The following is a 21850-nucleotide window of genomic DNA, read 5'->3' as shown; positions in this document are numbered from 1 at the left end:
TGTGCTCTTTAAATATCTACATCTTTATTATGATTGTTCTTACATTCTTAGCATCTTAAATATTTTATAATTTAAAATATTAACTGATGTATCAAATACAATAAACAAATTTTCCGTGCAACGTGCGGGTAAAAAACACTAGTTCATAATAATGGGAAGATGGTATTAGTACTAGCAATAATACTTCATCCACATCCACACCAAGAAAGAGATAGGAAAAGAAAAGAGACAAATGAAAGGTATGATAGATAATGTTATAGAAAATACAAAGAGATAGGAAGAAAATGAGGATGGAAATGAGATGAAAATAAATTGAAAGAAAGGAGACAAAGATAAGTAATGTTATAGAAAATACGGAGAGATAGGAAGAAAATGATGATGAAAATGAGATGAAAAAGAAAGTAAATATGAATGAAACAAATCCCTTAATACTAATAGAACTATGATGTCAAAAGACATAATCCCACTGATTCTAAAGCCATAATCAATTATGAAGGAAAGCCTCTATGAATAGTTTGAATTTAGGAAAAAAAACATATCTAACATCAATTCTGGTAGTAGTTAGAATAAAATCATTTTTCGATGAAAATATTGAAACTCAAAATCAATTCTGCGTTGAACAAATTGAATTGTGAGATTTTACAACTGAATTTCACAACATTACCCAACAAAAATCATTTTTTCATAAATGTATCCAAACATTCACTTCACGTTTAGCTCACTTTACTAAACTCAATTTTACCAAACTGAATTGTGACAAAAGCTGATCCAAACACGCACTTATAGGCAACAGCCACCCTGCTAGGGTTTTTCATGATGCCATTAAGAGATGATACAAGATTATATTTACATCTTCATTACTGCTATATTTATAAGCAAGGACATTCATGCTTATCCATAAACTATACAATTTTCTATTATCAACAGATTAGGTTCCACAAAGGCATTTGCTAAATACATAGAACTTCACCTATAGTTGTTGTTTGGTTGGAGCAATATGGCTAAAATTTCAGAGAACTGAGGACGTTTTGAAGGGGTGTTGTTCCAGCACTTTGTCATGATATATTTTAGATTTTGTTGGCAGTCCTTGGGAATTTCAGGTCTAAGGCCACAAGCAGCAATTCCCACTGCTGCTTGCACAGGTGAAAATGCAGAATATGCTGCCTCACCAGTTACCATCTCCCAAATTACCATTCCAAAACTGTAAACGTTGCTCATCCATGTCTCTGTGACACTCTCTGGATCTCCTGCAATTATCTGTTTTCAACCAAAAAAAGAGAGAGAAAAAATAACTCAGCATGAGGACTAGGTAATTAATGTCACATTTATTTTTATAAATAAACAAAAACTTCACTACTATCACATGGATCCGGATCCGGATTCCTTGCATTCAAAATTTCCTAAAGTCACTATAGTCATAATTTTGTAGCCATCGGATTATGATTGGATGATTGGGATTTAAAATACCAATCATAAACATAAATTGATCTATTTAAATTTAATCGTCTAATGATCGAACAGCTACCGAACCATGACTGCAAAGACTTTAGGGATTTTTTTACAACAAGAAATCCAAATCCTCTTCACTTTCACTTCATTGTGCATAGACACATTAGCATACATCTATTCTAGTAATCTAGTGGCATACATTAGCATATGAGGTAGATCACTGCAAAATATCGCCAGTTTTCATTCCTCAAAGTGAAATATGCATGATATACTAAGCAAAAAGTGATCCTAGTTACACGTCATATACAGAATTGCAGACACATTAGCATACATCTATTCTGGTGGCAGCTTGTCATTTGTGAGTGTGAGAGATAGAGGACTGTAGTTTCACACCAATGGAACTTCGTCATCTACATGTGTAAATTAGAGTGTTTATAAGTGATATCTATCCAGAAAGCATGAAAGCTAACTTGTTTATTCAGAATGACCAAATAACTACAATTGGGAGTTATTCGATGCTGGTCAGTGAAACATGTGAAGTGGCTGTCTATCATGTTCTCATTTTTCTCTTTGAATGAATGGCTTTTTGTATAGTTTTCATATGTTTTTTTCTGCCTGCACACGAGGCGTGAGGGCTTTTTGAGTAGCTTTATCAATAGGACAAATAACTAAAATACTGGGAAACAGATCATGTTAAAGCCTTATCATGCGGGCTCCATTGTAGATTTGACTCTACTGTAATTGGCCTCACACAAGCACACTTATGTTTCTAATAGTATACACGAGTGCTTAAATAAAGGTATACACTAAAAAGTGAAAGCACAAAACAATTATTAAGACATGTTAGGCATGCTCAAACAATGATGTAGGACAACATAAAACTTCTTTTGTATGTTGGCTAGTTAAGCATTGTTTCACCTACAATGGATTTAACCAGCCTTTTTTGAGACAATAAGACTCACAAAAGTTACTCTAAATTGCTCTGCAGTTGAACATCTAGTATGTCATTTTCATGTTGTACTACCCTATCAAGAGCAGAGAAAGAAGAGCTAAAACTCTTTAGACTGGAATTTGTCAATGAACTAGCTAGTGGATATGAGGAAACAGCATAACAAAGCAGAGAAAGAAGAAAGTTCACATAACTATTTGAGTTTATTCCTAGAGGTCACTGTTGCTGAAACATTATGCAGGAAAATATAACCAGGAAATCAATAAGAACATATCTGCCACTCTTCCTTGAGGAGTATGCCAAGCTGGCTAAAGAAGCATCACAAGAAGAAAATATTTTTCTTTTCTGTGTTTGTTAGAAATCAATTTTATTATTGCTTTTAATCAGTACCTGTCACATAAATTTATTAACGAAATCAGAGAGAATAAGGGGGATATACAAATTTTTAATTGATTGAGGATGCATGCGTAATTAGTGTTTTCTCACCCTCTATTCAGAAACAGGTCATTGTGTGTCAAAAGATCTTGTGAAGCAGTAGGTTAAAAGGCTAAAATACATCTCCCATTCATCATATCACACCTAAAAGCCTTGAGGGTTTATATTAGGTATTTAGGTTAGAAACTAGTGACAAGGAGAGGTCCTATTTTTTAAAGGTGTTAGTTACCAATTTGAGAGCATACTCTCTAATTTGTACTTCCTTCTCAACAACGGTGGAGAATATTAGGGACTAAGTACCCGTTTGGTTTAACGGCAAACGGGAAACACACATAACATCCCAACACATCTACAAGGAGTCAAGATTTTGCCGCATTGACTCAAACGTAAATCGGGCGTTGAGTTCAACACCAAATGAAAAGTACACTAAGTATGGCAAAGGCTGTGCTAGGCCTAGACATGACTAGGACTCTAGGAGCATATTCGTGTGACACAATCTTCCATAGTTGCAACAGTTATGTTGCTAAGTTGAAATGAGTGAGATTGAATAGAAGCAAACCTCAGGAGCTAGCCACCTATAACCATCAGTTTCATACTCCATGGCTTCTCCAGCATTCTTGCAGGCAGTGACGATTCCCATATTTCCCAAGCAAGCATTCCCATGCCTATCCAATAGAATCCTCTGCGTATTAAGGTCTCTGTATGCAACACCATGGTCATTCAGAAACTTGAACCCCTCAGCAACATCAACTGCAATTCTCAAAATATCCTTAGTCTGAAGCTTCTTATTCTTCAACAATAAGTCATGAACAGACCCACCTTCCATGAACTTAGTCACCACACATAACCCATGATTATCATCCACACAAATACCATAGAACTGCAGAATGTTTCTATGCCCACAAGTCATCAGTTCCAGCAGATCTTTGTGGAGCTCAAACTCATAAGCATTACCTTTCTCACACCCTTTCAGCTTCTCAATTCCAAACCTTTTCCCCATATAGACCCCCTTATAAGAATTGGGTCCAACCTGTTCAGTAAACTCAACACTATCAGAATCCAACAACCATTTCTCAATCTCATCCCCACCAGACTTTATTGTCTGCCATTCATCCACTGATACAATGAAAGATGAAGTAGGCAAGGGGACCTGAAGCTTAATCTTTTGGTTCGAATTCTCGAGCTCCTTTCCTCGGCATGCACCACCACCACTGTCCTCAATCTCCCATAGCTCTCTCCCTGTGAAATTATCTTCCTGGCACCCGCAAAGTCCAAAAGGAAGCTTCACATTCACAGAACCGGTTCTGGGCTTCTTCACAGCAAACTTCAAAGCATTCTCAACCCGGTTCCTGACCAATTTATCATTCCCAGACCGAACAACAAGAAGAACAACCCCCAATGTGAAACCTTTCTTCTCAAAGATCTGCATCCTCTTGCAGCAAATGAAAAAACTTTCCAACACACCCGACATTGCAGGCCAAGAAATCGGAGAGTTACAAGCAAATGTGAGCTTAAATGCAGACCCACCCTGACCCTGAATTTCACCACCACCACCACCACCACCGTCATCATCATCATCCCCCTCTTCTTGTTGAATCAAAATCACTGGCTGGTCACTTTCCAATGCCTGCTCCATCAACTTCACGTGAAGAAACACATCCTTCATATCAAATCCAGCCTGTGCATAGCTGCAAAAAATCAATAACAAAAAAACAATCTTTTTAAGAGATATTGAAGGAAAAAACAGTGACCCAAGTTTATGTTTCATGTGTTAAGCTAAACAAGTAGCATCATTGAAGAAGGAAAAAACATATTAAAGAAAAACATCATGAACCATGTTTGCTAAAGAAAGCACTGAAGGAAAAAAAAAAACATGTTTTAGGCCCCGTTTGGAAAACAACTTAATTGATCATAAGCGCTTATGACATAACCGCTTATTCATAAGTTATTTTAAAAAATTATTAAAATAAATTAAAAATAAGCTATACATAAGCATAAGCTCTTTTTCATAAGCTACCCTGAGTAGCTTATAAAAATAAGCTTAAATAAGCTTATGACAGTCATAAGCTGTTTGCATAAACTCTCTCAAATATTGACCCAAACGTTTATGCTATCAGATAAACTCAAATAAGATCTTCCAACTGGGGCCTTAATAAAATTTAAGAAAAACAGTGTGACCCATGTTCATGCTTTTTGTTGTGAAGCTAAGGAAGTGAAGAAGATGAAATGGGGTACACGCATTGAACCTGAGAGGGAGAGAATGGTAATGGTTGCGAATGTTGGAGAGGAGATTATCAGGGAGCTGGGTTCCGGGGTAGAGGTGGGTGAGGTTGCGGAGAACGGTGGCCCAAGCGAGCTTCTTGGGAGAAGGTTCAGTGGGGTTGTTGTTGAGGTTGAGGGAGTTTTTGAAGGAGGTGATGATGGCTTCAGAGAGGTTGCGGCTCAGCTTCTGCAACTTCTTGTGAACAGGGGTGGAGGTGGAGGAGTCTTTGGAAGAAGAAGGGAGGGATTCGGATCTATGGTGGGTTCTCATGAGGACCTGCTCCACCGTGTCGTCATCGGTGGTGGTGGTGGTGGTTGTGCGGCCGGACCAGCACTCTAAGGCTGCGGCCATTGGAGTGGAGTGGATGTGGTGAGAATGGTGGTGGTGGAGTCAGATTTGTTGTAATGGTTTTGGTTTGTTAGAGTGTGAGGAGTGAAACATGGTGGTGGTGGTGGGTGGCAGAGTGGAGGATCCTAGTTTGTTTGTACTACTGACAAAGTACTAAATGTGACAATGACATTTTCTTTTGCAAAAGTTTATCTTCAATAATCAAATCCACTTCTAAGTTCTACCTACATGTAAGTATTAATTTTAGCATCTTAATTTTGATCGATATAGATCATTGTTACTACATATCAATAATGTTTCTTTCACATTTCCCTAAAAGAGGTGGAAAAATGTGAAATTAGAGAAAGATAAGAAGAAAAGAAAATGTAAGAGAGAGAAAGTATGAGATGTGATAGATAATAAGAGGAGCTAGAGAGATAGAAATAAAAAAATGTGGAAATGAAGTGTTTAAAAAATAAGGTGTGTATATATCATTACTCGATACCTATACCTAAATAATAATAAGAGTGTACCAAAAAAAAAAAAGAGAGTAAAATTCGTCTTGCAATGCATGGATATGAATACTAGATTTTACGTGTAATACCATATTATTATGTAAGTTTTCATTTTTGTTTGCATTGGGTATACTATATTTTATAGCTTAAAGCTTTAAACTAGTTTAACATGTGGATCACTTTTTATTGTTAATTTCTAAGAGTGCGTTGTTCAATTATCGGTGATAATATTCTCAAACTTTGCTTCTCTTACAATTTATTTTCACACTGTTTTTCTTTCTATCTCTCTTTTGCATTTTATCATATTACTTATCATATTACTCATTTCCCTTTCTTTCTTTCATAAATTTTAAGATGAGAAAGGGTGGAGGGGCGTGTACCCAACATCTTCCGTTCATTTATAGTTGTCCTTCGCTTGAGAGAAATCAAGTTTACACATAAGAACAACTTTTTAGGAAGCCATTTTCTTAATCTATTCCAATATTAGAGATATAATAAGTAGGGGAAACTTAAAAAAAACATGTAAGAAAAGAGATGAATAATTATAAATGTGATTAAATCTCTATTTAGAATAGCTAACATCTGAATAGTGCCCCAATATCATAGTAGTGTAAAAAAAGAGAGTAGGTAAGATAGAAGGAAAATGAGGCGATCGATAAAATAATAATTAAACTTTTGCATTAACTAATATTTTACTCTTTCTTTCTTTTTTTCTGAAAGAAATATTTTACTCTTTCAATTCTATCTTAATTGATAACTATTATCAGAAAGTCTTGTATAACATAGTAAAGTTTGATAAGATGAAACATGCTGTACATTTAAAAAAAAAATTATATAAACTACAATGTATAGCAAGCTATGATGTTATATATCATGTGGAAACTAGAGAAGGAAAACAACAAAATATGATCCAAAACCATTGAATACGGGGCAAAGGACATACATGGTGGTAATGCACTGATAATTAGAGTGGATGGTGGCGAAATTATGATAAATAATTTTGATTACATTGGTGATTGAATGGAATGAATGGTCATGTGCCGAGAAAGTAAGACCTGGTAGGTTTGATTGGATGATAAATTTGTTGGTACTTGGTCTGCCATGTGACCCACATCGCAGACAATCAATAATTATCTACTTTACACTCAGACAGTTAGTTCAGGGAAATGAATTTTGTGATATATAGTTGGGATGTGTAAATTAAGGATGAAGGTGATGTAACTCCACCTAATACTTTATAAGTCAATGAAGTAAGAATTGTGAAATTTCTTAGTCAATTATGTCAAATTTATTAATCCACAAGTTAAATCACTTTCATGAGTGAATGAGTGACTACGACCCTATAATTGTATTATTAGTGGTCATTTTGTTTAAAGTTAATTTTCTGATTGGGTCCCCTTTTTTCCATGTTTAAAATGAAATGAATCATATTTCTATACTTTTTTTAGTGAAATGAAATAAATTGCTCGATTAACTCTATTATAATTTACAAAGTGTTTGTATTACCATTTCTTTAAAAAGTGAAAAACATTGAATTTAAGGAGCTCCATTCGATCAGTTGATTTGATTGTCATGGTGAAGGTAGAAGTCGAATTGGTGATCATCACATCAACTTTCGGATTTGATTTAATGAACATGTATTACTCTATGGGGTGTATGGTTACCATGAACAAGTGAACAAATGATGTGCTCTCTCGCTGCTCCGCAAATTAGCTTCTACAACGACCATGGCTTTGCTTAAGTGATTTCTACCCTATCTTGAATCTTAGAGACAAGATGGGGGGATGATCCATAACTTGGTGAAATCTCTACGTTCCAGGGTGCCTTATTTGAGTGCTCAGCTTTGTTATCCCTATCACACATGCACGACCCTAAAGCCCCCTCATAATTGATGGTATGTCAACCCCATTTTATAAAAAAATATGGCATGATGTTAGCCCCGATGTGATTGATCTTTGCTTGAGTATTCTGAATGGTAATGTTTCTGCGTAAAGCATCAAAGGAATTCTTATTGTGCTAATACCAAAGTTTAGAAGCCCAAACATGCAAGCCAATTTTGACCCATTAGGCCAGGGCCGGCCCAAGGGTCAAGCGACCCAAGCAAGGGTTTTAGGCCTCAAAAAAATATTTTTTTTTTCAAAGTAAAAAAGGCCTCAAATAAAAAAAATACTATTACTCACCATTACCTGCCACTTTGTTAGTTGTTTTTCCCTAATTTTTCTCAAAAAATCTTAATTGACAATTACTAGAAATTAGCAATCTTCATTGACAATTAATTGATGTTACCTATTCTTTTTCTTCACCTTTTATTCTCTGACTTTCCCTTTTCTCTCAATTAAATCCTAATAACGTTTCTACTCTCCCTGCCACTCTCTCAGTCTCTCCAAGCCTCAAAGGGGAAAAAATAGAGTCTTTAATTTGTCTCTCAAACTCTCATATCCTTTATAAAAGAATCCTCCTCCATAATTTATTTTTTCTTTGATTAGCCATTGAGAATAACTAGAGAAGATCAATAGGAAGACAAAACTTCCTTTATTGTAAATAGTTACGCTCTAGCCTCTTTGCTGTGATAGTTTCAGGGTTATGTTGAGTTTTGATACAGTAAAAATTTCTTTTTTCTACAATATAAAAGGACCGTAAAGTACTAACTAATTGGAATTGGATGCAATACAAATTGATTATGATAATTTAATAAATGATTTTGCATCTCAAAAAGCTCGAAAAATAAAATTTAAATAAAAAATTTAATAAAGAATTTTTTTTAGACAAAAATACATCACTTAGGCCTCACTTTAAAGTTCGCTTTAGGCCTCACTTACGGTTGGGCCGGCCCTGCATTAGGCTATTCAATGTGCTATTTCCAAAATTATAAATATAAAGCTTATAATAAATTTTCAATGTGTATATAATTAGTTTAATCTTTATTTTGTGTGTATATATATTTATTGCTAATAAAAAATTTAATTTATGTGTGAAATCTTATTTTGACCTCCATATTATTTCTCTCGGCTCCGTCACTAATCATATTTCTAATCATTGTGAATTTTCTCAAACAATTGACATTGATTATAGAATTATAGAATATGGACATTATTAAAATGAACGTGGAACTACATAGCTTTCAAGCTCCATAGCCATAAGAAAAACAAAAAACCAAAACCAAAAAGGTCCATGGCCTGTTTTAGAACAAAAAAAAGAAGAAAGAAGAAGCTCCATAGCGCCTGCTCGAGGCAGAGATTAGGGCCTGTGGTTCCTCTTCGCCCAATAAAGCTTGAGTCTGGTACACTTTGGCATGTTCGACCCAACATAAAAACCCAAGTGCAGGCGACCCAATCAAACATTGAATTTATAATTTTTTTTCTTTTTTTTGTCCAACGTTTTAGAGCAAGAATGTGAAATTCCACTTTTAGCCGATGTGGTGTTCAAGATCTCGTTGGTGTCTTCCCTTGGCTATATGTCACATCTTTTATAAAGTTTTCTCCTCATTCATACTTAACTAATGTGAGACTCTAACTCCGCACTTGAATTCTTAATAATCTCCCCTCAAGTGCGAGTCGTCACCACATCATCATGACACCCCTCCGCGGAAGCATGTCCACCATTGTATCGTCGTTCGCACCATCTTCCAACCATGTGCAATAGGACACTCCACACTGACCATACCGTTAGAGAGACTTTCGATACAAGGAGTCATTACCATGGTCCCACGAAACATCAACTCTGATACCAATTGATAGGAAAAACATTTAGATTACACAGAGTATAATAAAGCGAGAACGTAAAGTGATAAGAACAAGCACAAAAAAATTTGGTCACACAGTTCAAAAAATCGTGCCTACCTCTGTGATTATAGACTAGTTATAGCTCCTTTTATTGATTCTCAATAATCAATTTTGCTTACAATAATAATTTCTCTCAACTGTCCAATTGTCTCATACATCTGCAATAATAGTTTCTCTCAACTGCCCAATTATTGTGCACCATCGCACATCACCTAATTGCGACGCACTTGCACACCGCCCAATTGCGACGCACTCCGCACACACCAGATGCACACTAGCACACTTTAAAGGTTACATTGCTATTCTATTTATAGCGCATTCTATTTCCTTATTCTATAACAGACCCTTCAAATCCCTTTATAATCTCCATTAAATTAAATCCTAATAAACTGAATATTTGGCCTCAAAATAAAATTAGTGGCCCCAAATTTTTCTATTGCTTCAGTTTCTTGATTCCGACTTTCGGGATTGATGGTGGCTAGCTTGGTCAACATGTCACGCAAACTCCACCTTGCTCAACACCTCGTCCTCGATTGTCAGATCCATCAGTTTCTCCTCTTGGTGACTTAGCGGAAGAACTCCACCTTGCACCGCCATTCACTCCACCGTGAGCAACAGAACACCCCACCTGACCACACCGTCAGGGAAACTGTCGATACAAGGAACCAATATCTCCTTATAAACTCTCCCGCTTACCCTGACTTCTCTAATGTAGGACTTGACTGTAACACTTGATTCCAACAATATATATATAGTAGTTCATATATAACCCTATCCCTAAATATGAATTTTTTTATTTCATTTTTAAATTTATATACTTGCTTTATTGCTAATCAGCAATCCTATCGATTTGCAGGAAGTTGTAAATCTAAATACAGAGCTAGAAGGTTATGCATATATATTAATTGAAATGTTTGTGATTGGAATTTTCATTTTGTTGTTGTGATCATTCTATAATAGAGTTCTATATATTAGCTGCATAGATATTGAATTAAAGAAACTGCAGCCTGCAGGTGCATGCATCAGCTTCTATGGATTAATTTTCTGTGATAAAGTTTTCGACTTTGTTCAGCAGGATCAAGTTACCTGTGAATATGATCAGATAATTTTTTTAAAAGGTACCCAACTAATTAATTGATTAGGCAAACACGACTCAATTAAGAAGATCATGTTTGCTGTGGAATCTTTCAGGTTTTCTTAACCCATTAGTCAACTTTGATTCCAAATACGATTTAAAAAGAAAACATATCTGTGATTAATTTGGAGATATGATAAACTGGTAAAAATGTTCCATTGATTTTATTAGAGTAATAGATGATGAATCACGGGAATTAGGAATCGTATATAGGTCCACAAAACTAACTGTGGATAGCTACTAACGTATTAATTTATGCACACTAACGCTTTCATTTCGAAACATATCAACAACATACATGTTTAGTAGTGATTTTCGAGCACCACTTAACACGAATAGTTAAAAAAAAGTATTTAACAAGAGTTTTAAAACTTTCGTAAAATAAATATGCCAATTTTGTGGAGATTAGTATAGCGCTCCTAAACCGTCAAAAGGCGATGGGGAGAAACTTACATCAAGTTTCTTAAATCCATTTCATCAAGTTTACCAATCATGTGATAACACATGTGCAACTATTTCTAATAATAAATGTCATTTATTAAGAATTTATTGCCAAAATTTGAAAAATTACACATAAACTTGATGAAATAGAGGTAAGGAACTTGACCTAAGTTTTATCCTTTAGGCGATCCCAAACTCGCATTAAACATGTGTCATATATTTTTTTAGGGGTAAAACTAATTTCGTTCGGATATATTTACACATTCTTCTGATATATGACTTTCACAGCGCTCTAACCTGTATCATTACTTTTTTGGAAATCTAGATTATCTATTATTAAACTAATGTTCATTATTGATGGCTAAAAGCATAAGGTTCTAAAACTCATATATCACATCATTAGATGGAAGCCAACACTCCTAAATTTGGATATGATTTTATGATCTAATTTCTATAGATTTGGATTTTCCAAATCTTGGAATTGATTCCTTTTTTTCTTAAGATTTTTCATCTTCTTTTGAATAACATAATTTTATTCATATATAAAGCATTTTGAGAACATAACTCTCTCAAGTGAGAAATGGTAACAAGACTCCTATTTATTTGTATAACAAAACTTAAAGGGTACTCAACTAGGACTTTCTCAAATCTTAGAATGGTTGATTGTTTGAATTAATGATTCATGTAATTAGGATGATTGTTCGGTCTTGATGAAAGATTGACTTACCTCCGCAAGATCATGTCGATCACTCCAAGCATATATGAATTCTTTTATGACATTAATTACAATGATTTATACAAGAGAAGCAAAACTTGATCAAGGCAATTACAACTATGGCTTGCATTGGGCTATGTTGAGTGTTCAACCGATTGACTGACCTCATTCTTTTGTAAGTTGTCATGAAAATTTTTCACTCACCCTGAGGCATTCTAAAAATTTCTCAGGCCTCACTTTGAGGTTCCAAATTATTTATGAGACACGGCACTTACTTGTGATGAAGCTCCTTCGAGTTCTCATCTAGGTGGTGCAGGAGACATTACAGAGGCTTTGATTTGAGATCTGATGGACAATCGTGTTGACCTATTACAATTAAACCAATTATTGCAAACTCAGGTGGCAAACTTGATAATGAGAGTAAGGAAGAAGGGGTGAGTGCCCTCAAGGCGTAGACATGATTGTTGATTTTCAATATTTTTTTAACGAGATTTCTTCCACAATGATTGTTAGAGACGTGATGAAATATTGACTTACCTCCGCAAAATGATGCCAATTTATGACATTAATTTCAGGTCACATTGGGTAGGGCAATTTATACGAGAGAAGCAAAACTTGATAAAGGAAAGCTATGGCTTGCATAGGGCTATGCATGGTATCCAACCGGCTGACCTCATTCTTCTATAAGTTATCATGAACAATTGTTTCTCACCCTAGGGTATGGTAAAACTTTTTCAAGCCTCACTTTGACGTTCCGAATTATATTTATGAGACATGGTACTTATTTGTAATGAAGCTCCTTCAAGCTGTCATCTAGATGGTGTAGGAGGGATCTCAGAGGCTTTGACTTGAGATTTGATGGACAACCATGTTGACCTATGACAATAAAACCAATTATTACAAACTCAGGTGACAAACATCATGAATGTAGAAGAAGGGATGAGGGCTCTCAGGGCGTAGACATGATCGTTGGTTTTTAGTCTTTTTGAACGAGATTTTTTCTACGATGTTGGATGCCCATAATGGAACTTGTGATCCTAAAAAGAAGATTGCAATCTTCAACACTCAAATGTTCAGCCGTGCGAACGACCAACTAAAGAAATATAATTTTGGTAAGAAGCCGCATAATTAACTTGGTTCACCAGTTTTCCAACACATTCAATCACTATTTTTCGCAATTCTCGGTTAAGCAATCCCATTAAATGAAATCTAGCTAGTATGTTCAAAATCTCACAACTACCAAGTGAGTCTTTGAAAGAATATTTTGCTCAAATAAGGTAAAAACAACCTAGAGAACATTTTATACTATAAAGGATAATTTTGAACCCAATTATCAAGCGAGACAAAAAATAATCACCACCATCAACAATTTTCACCATGTTTCTTGAAAGCTACTCTCATCCTTAACATCAACACTCTCCACATTTTGCAGATCATTCCACCAAATAGAAGAGATTCTTACTTCTATCACCTTGTTCATAACTGGATATCCATATTCAGATAATAAGAGCCTGCCTCATAACAATTCCCCCCCCCCCCCTTCTAATGTCCACTTTCATTTCCCCAATCAGACTCTATGTTTAAAAATTGTCTCTTAAGCTATCTACCTTCGAGCAAAATTCCCCCATAAAAAATTTAAAAATATATTCAAGCATGGAAATAATACATGTAGAAGCCTTAAATAATTTTAACTTTTTTTAGTGAAAAACTTTACTGAGCGGCAAGGGTACCTCAACCCTTTCACAACAAACTAATTACAGCAATGCATGATTTACAAGCAAGAAAAAGATTTGTAATCCGTTCATAAAAAAGGAATGAAACCCTTTCAATCGGCTTTAATCAATTCCATCATCTAGTTGATCAATCAAATTAAATTACCTTTCTAAGTCTGTGCATGGTTCCTCCCTGAAGATACATATATGGTTCTATATATGTAACCGGATGGCCCGTGCCAGGGTCGGTCCTGGGCCTGTGCAAGCAGGCCCACAGTCCAGGGCCTCCAAAAAGAAGGGGCCCAAAAAATAATCTCATTAAAGTTTGTTATTTGTTAATTAATTTGAATTGAAAGAATTCAAAAATTAAAGCAAAATGTCATGTTGCTTGGAATCGAACATGCGATCCTCAGGCGAGTTGCAAGAGTTCAGTTGCCAAACGAACCAACATAATGATTTTGATGAAATTTCGAACGTTAAAATTATTAGAGGTCAATTTTTATTATTTGTCCAGGGTATTCAAAATGTCAGGACCGGCTCTGGCCCGTGCGAAAACCCCTCTTATGTTTTCTATTTGAGTAATGATATATACACACCTCATATGTTATACACTTCATTTTCACCTATTTTTATTTCTATCTCTCTCCTCTTATCATCTATCATATCTAATATTTTCTCTCTCTTACTTTTTCTTTTCTTCCCATCTCTCTCATCCTCCACCTCTTTCCACCTCAAAGATGAGGTGTGGACAAATAATTATCCTAACCTTTCTATTTAGGTGAAGAAAATTGTGCTGAATAAATAGCAGCATGTTGCTGTCAATTGCAAGGAACTGTTGAGATTCCAAGGCAGCCATAACATTTCCTCCACACAGCTGAAGAAAAGAAGCAAGAGAAGTATTTTCCACCTCCTGTGAGTAGAACGGACACTGCAGCTCCCCTCTTCGTTATGAACACCCTTCTCTTTTGTAAGTTTGATTTTTAATGACCTGAAGAAAATCAGCATAGAGGACAAAACAATCCAAATTAAGAATAAATGCTTTACTAAACCAGTATTATGTAAACTTACTTTCAACATTTTGCAATAATTTTTTTTAAACAATAAAATCTAGTTTATTGAATTAAAAATAGATAATGAGAACGAGCCTCTCATTCAGGATCATATAATCTGTACATAACCCGTACATATATAACTACAATGCTATTTTTGCCTACAACAAATTCTGCAAAACAATTCAACTTCCTATATGAAGCACCCCCTTCAAATTAATCTAAGATCGAATGGCATCAATAAGATTTAACGCATTGAGAAGTTTCTAAAGCCTACATTTGCACTAATTTAACCCGATTGTTAAGGTGGAATCACTCCCAATCAACAAGTCTGAAAATTGGTGCTCTTTGCACAAAGGTAAAGCATGTAAAATTATTGTACTCCGTCTCACACGCCCAACGGCACCAATTGCATGCTTTAGAGAAACAACTCAAAATACCACCCCTTCACTATTTCTCAATGCACCTCAATACCACTAGGATTCTCAAATTCCTTCCCAAAAGAAATGCCCAAATAAAATTGATAATTTTATTCATTGTTAAAAGAAATTAATAATTTTAAAGGTTCAGAATCAGTTGAACCGATATATTTGACCATCCCAAGTCCCCATTTATTACAACAAAACATGTCGAACCCACAAGCAAGAAAAACACTCCTCCTCACCATCACCATAGTGACTAATGCTTGCAAGTTGCAGAAACTCAGATTATCTGATAGTACACATTATTTCCCTTCTCTTAATAGTACTGTACACAACAATAATAAATATGCATCATCCTAATAATAACGTCTACACAACAATAATAAATATGCATCATCCTAATCATAACATCATAGTCGATTTATTTCTTATATCACACACTCATATTTTAATTATATCATATAATTTTAATATTATAGTGGCGTACGTATACAAATACAATAATTAATCACCAAACACTATTATTCTTTCCTTTTTTTCACAAGTTCAAATATTAAGGCAAATAGCACAAGGAATATAAAGAAAGAAAACAGTAGAGTACCGCAATGGGGAATAGTAATCACATCACATCAAGAGGGGGCCACCCTATGAAATATCAATACTCAATAGTGTTTAATTTCTTGTATATTCTTTAGGAGAAAAGGGAAAATACACCGTAAGTGTAAACTTTTTTTGCACAGACGTTTAATTATTTTTTGTCACATAAGAAATTATAATTGTAATTGTTTCGGTATAGAACCTTAACGTGGACTAATCAAACTGAGAGCGAACAAGATAAGTAAAAAGCTAAGAAAATTGCGTAAAAATGATAGGTCCCCAGCCGCTTGGGCGGTGCCTGTTATTTATAACTTGGGTTTTGGTCCGAACGAACCATGGGTTGCCCGGCCCATTAGGTATACAAAATGATCAGCCCGAGTGTCTTAGGAATTGATACGCCCATGTTAGACCACAAGCCCACAAGACACTAAGGCTTAGAATAAGACGAAAGTGTCTTTAAGCAGCCCACAACATTAGAATGTTTATAAAGTAACTTAGATGGGCGTATAAATCATAACATTTGCTCATTTGAATGAAAACAGATAACAATAATCACATCAGTCTAACTCTTCTTGTATTTCTCTCCCTTGCGCGTTGAATCAGCTAGTCAAATCTCTTTATCTGTCACTTCCTATGCCTTTACTGTGGCAAGAGCCATCATTGTTTTCACCTGCTATAATTACATCAACAAGATATCTACAGATATTTGGGAACTTGAGCCATAATGTTACCATGCGTTCTCAGAACCCACTAGCCTCATCATCAAGGCAAACATAAATACGATTAGATAATTAAATTCACATGCGAGGAGTCATACTCCTCTTTGAAACGTCACACCTACTAGACTAAAAAGTCCCTTCAATTCAAATTCACCACAAATCACATCCCTTTAAAATCAGATCTTGGACCAACGTGTCCCCCGAGTCCAATCGTCACCACTGTCATCTAAATGCACGCATGAAAAGACGCATCCATCTAGCATTTAATGCTGGAATTAATTCACTCTTTAGACCCACCTTTTCATCTTGTCTTACCCTTCTATATAAAGCCTAAAATTTCTACCCTTTCTACACACTCTCATTTTTCCCTTTCTATACTCTCTCTTTTTACCAAGATCCAAACTTTTTTAATCCTTTCTCCCGGAGTTTGCCCAACACCGCCGCTCTTCACCTCTACTCAGTAGCGACATTTCCAGATTCCGACTAAGTCTTCATTCGTCCCAGGTAAATCTTCTTCCCCTCCTTTTTCCTGTAAACTCAACAAATATTTTGCATGCTCAAACCCAAAAACTTAAATTTCTCTCAACCCAGAAACTCGTCTTTCTCAACCCAGAAACTTGTTTTTCTCAACCCAGAAACTTGTCTTTCTCAACCCAGAAACTTGTCTTGATTTTGAATTTTTTATGTTCAAACCTACGACTTAAACCCAACTTCTACCTTCATCTTACCCTTCTAAAATTTCCCTTTCAGGATTCCCTCTGAAAGAATGGCTGCTAAACGAACTCGTAGGGAAACTTCTGCTCCTAATGTTCAAAACTCTGCAGACTCTTTATGGGTTGCAAGTAAAATCAAAAAACAATTTTCCAAAATCAATTCCCCAAAAGCCGTAGTGGATTTAGTGACCAAGTATACTTTTAGGAAAGATGGCCTAGATGCCCACCTAGACATAGTTCCCTGTGCTCTGGACGAACCTTGTTGTTTCGGAAAAATAGACAATCTGGGGCGAAACTTCACCTACCTGTTTGAAATTCTATTTTCTGACTTGAAGTACAATCTCCCCTTTTCTGATTTTACCTGTTCTGTTTTAACCCTTCTAAACGTGGCCCCTACCCAACTTCACGGGAATGCATGGGCTTACCTTAAAGCCTTTGAAATTCTCTGCTTGACCTTAGGCATCGAACCCACAAGCAACAAATTTTTCTATTTCTTTGAAACCTGTGGACGAAATGTTAGGGGCGAATATGTTTCGCTTGCTACTGCTAGGGGCCTAGGATTATTTACCCTCTACAAAAGTCACTACAAACACTTCAAAGGAAGATTTTTCAAACTTCGCGAATCTGATCGCTGTAAGGATATATTCTACTTTGATGATGGAAGCCCTCGATTTCCTTTCTATTGGACGAACCAATATGAGGTAATCGTCAAAATTCCTGACGATGCCCTGACTCCCGAGGAACTAGTTGACTGTCGATTCCTGTCCAACCTAGGATTAAACCTGAAAGATTTTATGACCGCCCTTTCTAAAAATCAAGCGGGAACATATATTGGTAAGGCATCCTAGTTGACATTTTTTTTTTCTTCCTGTTTTACACTATGTTTACCGATGTTCTAACATTCTTATTCTTTTTGCAGCCCAAATGGCTCGCCTTTAAGAGGAAGACATCCTCTGTTTCCGCCGCGAGCAGCAAGCTGCTCGTGAGAAAAGGAACCCGACGAAGTCCATTGCCGAACAAAACACAAGTCATTCCGGCACTGAAACTGATCGCCCCACCAAGAAAAAGAAGAAAAATGAAGAAACTACTTCGGCCAAAAACAAAACTCCGAATCAAACATCTCTTGATCAATTCATGAACAAGAGTGCTGCTGTTGAAATGAACAAAGGCTGTTCGTCAAGTGCTCCGCCCCCTTGCTGGAAGAACTTGCTAAAAGAGTTCGAGGAGTTAACTTCCAATGAAGTAACTTCGCTATGGGACTCGAAGATTGACTTTAATTCGCTGGTGGAAACAAATTTGGTTTTTGAGGCGGACCGTGAAAAGATGAGGAAGATGGGATTAAAGGAGGCTTGTCAAGCCATGATGACGAAGGGTCTAGAGATTGCTGCCATTTCTAAAATGATTGACTTGGAATCTGCCGGGTTTGATGGCCTTACCAACACCAAACTCTTCGAAGAAAAAGAAAAAGAAATTGAAAAGTTGAAGGCTACTATGAAGTTGTTGGATAAGTCCAACAAAGCGAGTGAGAAGAAAGCTGCTGACTTAGCATTGGAAGTCACCAATTTGAAGAAGACTGCTACGGAAAACAATTCCTCCATTCAAGCATTAAATGGAGAGAATGAGAAGATGAAAGCTGATCTTACCCAGTTGACCACTGTTCATAATCAAACTTTGAATGAAAACTCCACACTGAAGACAGAAATTGCTGAGTTGAAGTGTTATGTTTTGGATCAATTTGAGGCTGGTTTCGCCAAAGCACTGAATCAAGTCTCCTTCCTCAATCCTGATTTGGCGATCAACCTTGAGGGTTCCAACCCCTATGCTCGCATCGTGGATGGCAAATTGGTTAGCCCCGACCAAGCAGATGGAGAAGGTGAAGAAGAAGATGGAGAAGAAGAAGATGAAGAAGAAGAAAAAGAGAAGAATGAAGAAGAAAATGTTAACACCAAGGAAGGAGAAGGGGAAAACCATTAACTACGACTTTTGTGCCCTTTCCTTATAGCAAATTATGTAAAAGACCTCCGATCCTTTTTATTTTTCCGTTCCTTTATTCCCCTTGCTTTCATGTAACAAACTTTCAATCAATGTCATGAATTTCCTTCATTGTTATATATTTGTCAAAGACTTTCCTCATCCCAAATTTTCCTACAAGCACCTTGTCTCAAATGAAACATGTTATTCCGTCAAGATAACGTGTATTCAAACTGAGTAACTTATATTCTAACTAAGTACTAAGATTAAAAACATAATATTAAATATCAAAGCATAAGAGCTTTAACAGAGTATGAATGACTTCATTTACTAACCTTTTCATCAGAATTGATCCGCCCTCTTTCACTATTTTACTGTATGTAGTAAAATTCTCTTGAACGAATCTCCAAAATTTTTGCAAGTTTGAAACTTACTCAACTACTTTGGAATCATAAGGCTTTAGTGTATATAACTTCGTCAAATTTTTCATCATTTGACATAGTTATTTATAGAAATCAAAGTCACAATATTTGATTTCGTTATTATGCTCGCGTGGAGACTTGTGCTTATTTTGGACAAGCTTAAATCCAAGTTAAGGCTGTGCTTATGAATTCGTGGCCGGACGCTCTTGTTTTAAGATACTTACTCTTTTCTCAATTGTCTGACATCGCCCAATTGATAGACCTTAGCTGATAAGTTTTCCGCTATGGGATATAAAAATGTTACGCCCCTGAACATTTTTAAAGGTTATGCCTCGTTAAAAACTCTCCCGCCTGGGGTAGAGAAAAGAGTGCACACCTGTTTGTTTATTAATATGTGATGCCTCGTTAAAAACTCTCCTTTTCAGGTAGAGAAAAGAGCACATCAAACTGAGTCTTACACACCAAACATATTCTAAACAACATGGAGAACCAACATAGTTTTTCACACGCACACATAATGGAAACAACTAACATAGTCTTCAAAACACACAAACTGAAACACACGAAAAACAAACTAGGCGAACATCCCTCACTTCAACTGTAATAGTAACGCAGATGTTGCGCATTCCAAGCCCTCGGCACCCTTCTTCCAGACAACTGTTCCAAATGGTACGCCCCCTGGCCCAAATTTCTCCGAATTCTGTAAGGTCCTTCCCAATTTGGTGACAACTTTGAATCGTCTGACCCTTTTGCTTTTCTTTTCAACACCAAATCTCCTACTTCCATCTGCCTCGGAACTACTCTCGTGTTGTATCGCCTTTCTGACCTTTGCTTTACCACTGCCTGCCTCAAACGAACCTCTGCATGAGTCTCCTCAGCCAAATTCAAATCCACAAGTCTATTCATATCATTATGTTCTTCTTCATAAGTTGCCACTCTAAATGTTATGTCCTGCACCTCTACTGGAATCATCGCATCCACTCCGTACGTCAATTTGAACGGTTATTCGCCAGTAGTTGATTGTGGCGTTGTATTGTACGCCCAGATAACAGTAATCAATTCATCGGCCCATAATCCTTTTGCTTCGCCCAAACGCTTCTTGATCCCATTTAGAATTACCTTATTCGCAGATTCCACTTGCCCATTCGATTGTGGGTGTTCCACCGATGCAAAACGCATCTCAATACTCATCTCTGCACAAAAATCCTTTACACTTCTACTTGTAAACTGAGTGCCATTGTCTGAAATGATCGTAGCTGGTAGCCCAAATCTGCAAATTATCTTCCTCCAATAGAATCTTTTAACTTTTTCTGCTGTGATTTTTGCCATTGATTCCGCCTCAATCCATTTTGTAAAATAGTCCACTGCTACCAAAACGAATTTAACTTGTGAACCCGCTGGAGTAAAAGGTCCCAAAATATCCACTCCCCACATTGCGAATGGCCATGATGAACTCATCGAACTCAAAGTCTCTGGCGGTGCTCTATGCAAATCTGCATACATCTGACACTTTTCACATTTCTTCGCATACTCCATACAATCTGATCTCAGTGTTGGCCAATAAAACCCCGCTCTCAAAACTTTTGCTGCTAGAGATCTTCCCCGTACATGACTTGCGCACACTCCCTCATGCACTTCGAACATAATTCTGTTAGCTTCATCTTTGGAAACACATCTCAGCAATGGAACTCCCACTCCCCTTCTGTACAATTGATCGCCCAATAAAGTGTAACGACTTGCCTCTCGAATTTGTTCTTTAGTAAATAAAAGTAAGTCAGCCCCCTCTGCTTCTAAACACAACTTGATTCGACCCATCCAATCTTGATCCACCACCATTGGAATTGCCATAATTTCTTCACTTTCGATGCTGGGACTGTTTAATACTTCCTGAATGACTGATTTGTTGTTTCCTGGTTTCTTGGTACTTGCTAACTTTGACAAGATATCAGCCCTCGTGTTCTCCTCCCTTGGCACATGATTGATCTGCACTTTCGGCACCTGCTTCATCAAACTTTGAGCCTTCACTAAGTATTTGGCCAGTTGCACATCCTTCGCCTGATACTCTCCTTGGATTTGTCTGGAAACTATTTGTGAATCTGTCTTGATCCTGATGCTTTGTACGCCCATTTCAATTGCTAACTTCAAACCTGCGATTATAGCTTCATACTCTGCTTGATTATTACTGGCTTTAAAATCAAACTTCAAAGATTGTTCAACTGTTACGCCCCCTGGTC

The 21850-nt window shown here is 36.5% G+C and overlaps 1 protein-coding gene across 1 annotated transcript; it reads right to left on the bottom strand.

Moving 5' to 3' along the window:
* Positions 1-780: 780 nt before the first annotated feature.
* On the bottom strand, positions 781-5593 carry LOC130733950 (receptor protein-tyrosine kinase CEPR1-like). The gene is made up of 3 exons (XM_057586240.1): positions 5080-5593; positions 3393-4521; positions 781-1257 (listed from the first exon to the last, which is right to left on the bottom strand). Exons 1-3 carry the CDS (start codon positions 5445-5447, stop codon positions 967-969), a joined length of 1788 nt encoding a protein of 595 aa, XP_057442223.1. The 5' UTR covers positions 5448-5593; the 3' UTR covers positions 781-966.
* Positions 5594-21850: the final 16257 nt, after the last annotated feature.

This window comes from Lotus japonicus, chromosome 1 (genome assembly GCF_012489685.1).
Source record: "Lotus japonicus ecotype B-129 chromosome 1, LjGifu_v1.2".
In the NCBI taxonomy this organism is placed as follows: domain Eukaryota; kingdom Viridiplantae; phylum Streptophyta; class Magnoliopsida; order Fabales; family Fabaceae; genus Lotus; species Lotus japonicus.
Note: the sequence above shows the minus strand (reverse complement) of the source record. Positions and strands in the feature narration are given on the sequence as shown.

Bases quoted from the DNA above. Each gene is read 5' to 3' on its own strand.
- LOC130733950 (XM_057586240.1), bottom strand. From the start codon at position 5,447: ATGGCCGCAGCCTTAGAGTGCTGGTCCGGCCGCACAACCACCACCACC. The intron at 4,522-5,079 runs GTTCAATGCGTG...GATTTTTTGCAG, and splicing joins TACCATTCTCTCCCTCTCAG to CTATGCACAGGCTGGATTTG. The intron at 1,258-3,392 runs GTTTGCTTCTAT...GGTTGAAAACAG, and splicing joins ATAGGTGGCTAGCTCCTGAG to ATAATTGCAGGAGATCCAGA.